Source organism: Fragaria vesca, linkage group LG4 (assembly GCF_000184155.1).
Source record: "Fragaria vesca subsp. vesca linkage group LG4, FraVesHawaii_1.0, whole genome shotgun sequence".
Taxonomy (NCBI): domain Eukaryota; kingdom Viridiplantae; phylum Streptophyta; class Magnoliopsida; order Rosales; family Rosaceae; genus Fragaria; species Fragaria vesca.
The window spans coordinates 14,110,691-14,113,255 of record NC_020494.1 but is presented as its reverse complement, the minus strand read 5'-3'; the positions used below and the strand labels follow the sequence as shown (position 1 = coordinate 14,113,255).

At 39.0% G+C, this 2,565-nt stretch overlaps 1 protein-coding gene across 1 annotated transcript in view; it reads left to right on the top strand.

Annotated features, from left to right (window-relative positions):
* Window positions 1–6: 6 nt before the first annotated feature.
* The window catches only part of LOC101305933 (selenium-binding protein 2-like), a 4,083-nt gene continuing 1,524 nt past the window's right edge, over window positions 7–2,565 (top strand). Inside the window, exons 1-5 of the mRNA XM_004296944.1 lie at window positions 7–187; window positions 614–809; window positions 1,594–1,821; window positions 2,151–2,382; window positions 2,531–2,565. The exon at window positions 2,531–2,565 is cut by the window's right edge and continues 100 nt beyond it. Of these exons, the coding sequence (XP_004296992.1) occupies window positions 16–187; window positions 614–809; window positions 1,594–1,821; window positions 2,151–2,382; window positions 2,531–2,565 (863 nt within the window). The 5' untranslated portion in view covers window positions 7–15. The remainder of the gene's footprint in view (window positions 188–613; window positions 810–1,593; window positions 1,822–2,150; window positions 2,383–2,530) is intronic.

Genomic DNA, 2,565 nt, shown 5'->3' with positions numbered 1-2,565 from the left:
AGAGAGAGAGAGAGAATGGCTACCGACATGAGTGTGTTGCAGCATGGTACAGTAGCAGAAGCAGGGAAGGGGCAGGGCAATGGGGACGCATCAACATGCTGCAAGACGGGGCCGGGTTATGCTACTCCACTCGAGGCCATGTCTGGTCCTAGAGAGCAAATCCTCTATGTCACTTCTGTTTACTCAGGTTGGTAACACCTCAATTGATTTTGCTTCTCCTTTTTCAATGTCTCCTTGATTTTGTGTTGTTGGGATGGATTTCTTGGCATAAACTCCAGAATTAGAAGGTGGCAAAGAGAAAACCCATCTTCAATGATTGGCTTGTATACACTAAAGATTTGAACTTTTTTTTCTCACTCATGTTCATATTCATATTCCATGATTGGCTTCTTTGGGTATTTGATGCTACTTGTACACAACTGATCTGAGAAGAGATGAGGGGCTTGATGCTATGAATTCCTCTTCTAGACAGCTTTGGTCTACCCTTGTTGTGTTTTGTATTGTATTGATCCCCTTCATTAACAGTTTGGAAATTGTGTTATTTTTTTTTTTTTTTTAGCTTTGCATTTGTTTCGTAGTAATAAATTGATCCTTTGATACATGACTGTTACAGGAACCGGGATTCTGAAGCCTGATTACCTGGCCACGGTGGACGTGGATCCAAATTCTCCAACTTACTCAAAAGTCATACACAGGCTGCCTGTGCCGCATTTGGGGGATGAACTGCATCACTCTGGGTGGAACTCATGCAGCTCATGCCATGGAGATCCTTCTGCGTCCCGCCGTTTCCTTATCCTTCCTGCATTGATGTAAGACACTGACTTTTATGCTACCCTTAATTTGATAAGATCATTTGTTGTGAATGGAATTGTGTGGAGCGATTGGTTAGGCAGCTAATCTGAATTGATTTAGGGAAAAGAAGAAGAAAAATGACCAATATGACTCTATACCCACAGACTTTACAAGCTTGAGTTTCCTCGGTTCTTGTAAATTTTTGCCTTTCACAATCGTTGATCTAATATTCTCTGATTCTGAGAATTTCTAGTATTAGCTAAATTCATGTAGTTCAGTAGTGTGAAACCTTGCGAAAAGGGAGGACTGTAAGTTAGCATATATCATGTAAGATGAAGCTTCTCAGTTGAACATATTGTCTTGTGCTAGCTTTGATCATCTGTTATCTCACAGTACAGAGAAGATTAATTTGTTGGCTCTATAGGTGGAGCATGCTAAAAATGTCAAGTATGGAAATCCGTGCTCCTATATAGATTGCCAATATGTTGACATGGGATTGAAATAAGTGTCCTTTACATAGATTCTGTGATCTGCTGGAACATTTAGTAATGGTGAAGATATCCTCATTGTTACAGATGTTTTCCCCTCAACTAGCGTCTTCTACAAAATCTGCATGGTTTCAAAATATAAATTATGAAGTATGTAGCAACTTCTTTCCCATTAGATGCCAAGTGAAGTCAACATCATTGATCTTTTTCAACCATGAGGCTTTGCACTGGATTAGAAAAAATTTACTGTTCATTCAATAGAAAGATTTCCACTGTATGATATATAATTTATTAAGCATTTCGTATCTTTCAGATCAGGTCGCATATATGTTATCGACACAAAAACAGATCCAAAGGCTCCCTCTCTGCATAAAGTTGTTGACCCTGAAGACATCATACAGAAGACTGGATTGGCATACCCACACACATCACACTGCCTTGCAACTGGTGATTTATTGGTTTCTTGCCTAGGGGATAAAGATGGAAATGCTGCAGGAAATGGATTTCTTCTCCTTGACTCGGAGTTTAATGTCAAGGGAAGGTAATACCCTCTTTTCCTTTGCATAATCTGGATTTAAGACACACAAAATTTATATGTATCTGTGTATGTTATACAAATAAACTAAAACAAATATGTTACTTGAGATATGATCACTGCTAGAGAGTCTATGTGCACTGCTAGATTTGTGTGATTTGAGATGCAACACAAATATGTGTGCGGTTTGAAATATGTTACAATAATGTAGCACCAAGTTGTAAGATATATGATTCTCCTTGTTGACTTGTATCAGTTGTATGGTAGATCAAAGGCATCTAAAACAAGTTTGATTAAATCTAAGTATCTAACTTCTAGCTATTACAATTTATTAGGTGGGAAAAACCAGGACACAGTCCGCTTTTTGGCTATGATTTCTGGTACCAACCACGGCACAAGACAATGATAAGCTCATCATGGGGTGCCCCTGCTGCTTTCACCAAAGGTTTCAACCTTCAGCACGTCTCTGATGGTCTATATGGGAGGCATCTTCATGTCTACAGCTGGCCTGAGGGTGAATTGAAACAAACTTTGGATCTTGGCAATACAGGGCTCTTACCCTTGGAGGTGAGTTGTATAAAACTGGACACCATTCATTAATTTTTACGGTGTGTGATTTGTTTTTTTTTTTTTTTTGTTAAAAGCACTGTGTGATTATGGGGCTTTCGAGTTTGGATCTATATTCAAGTTTATAACTCATTCTCAACGTTTCCAGATAAGGTTCCTGCACGATCCTTCTAAGGACACCGG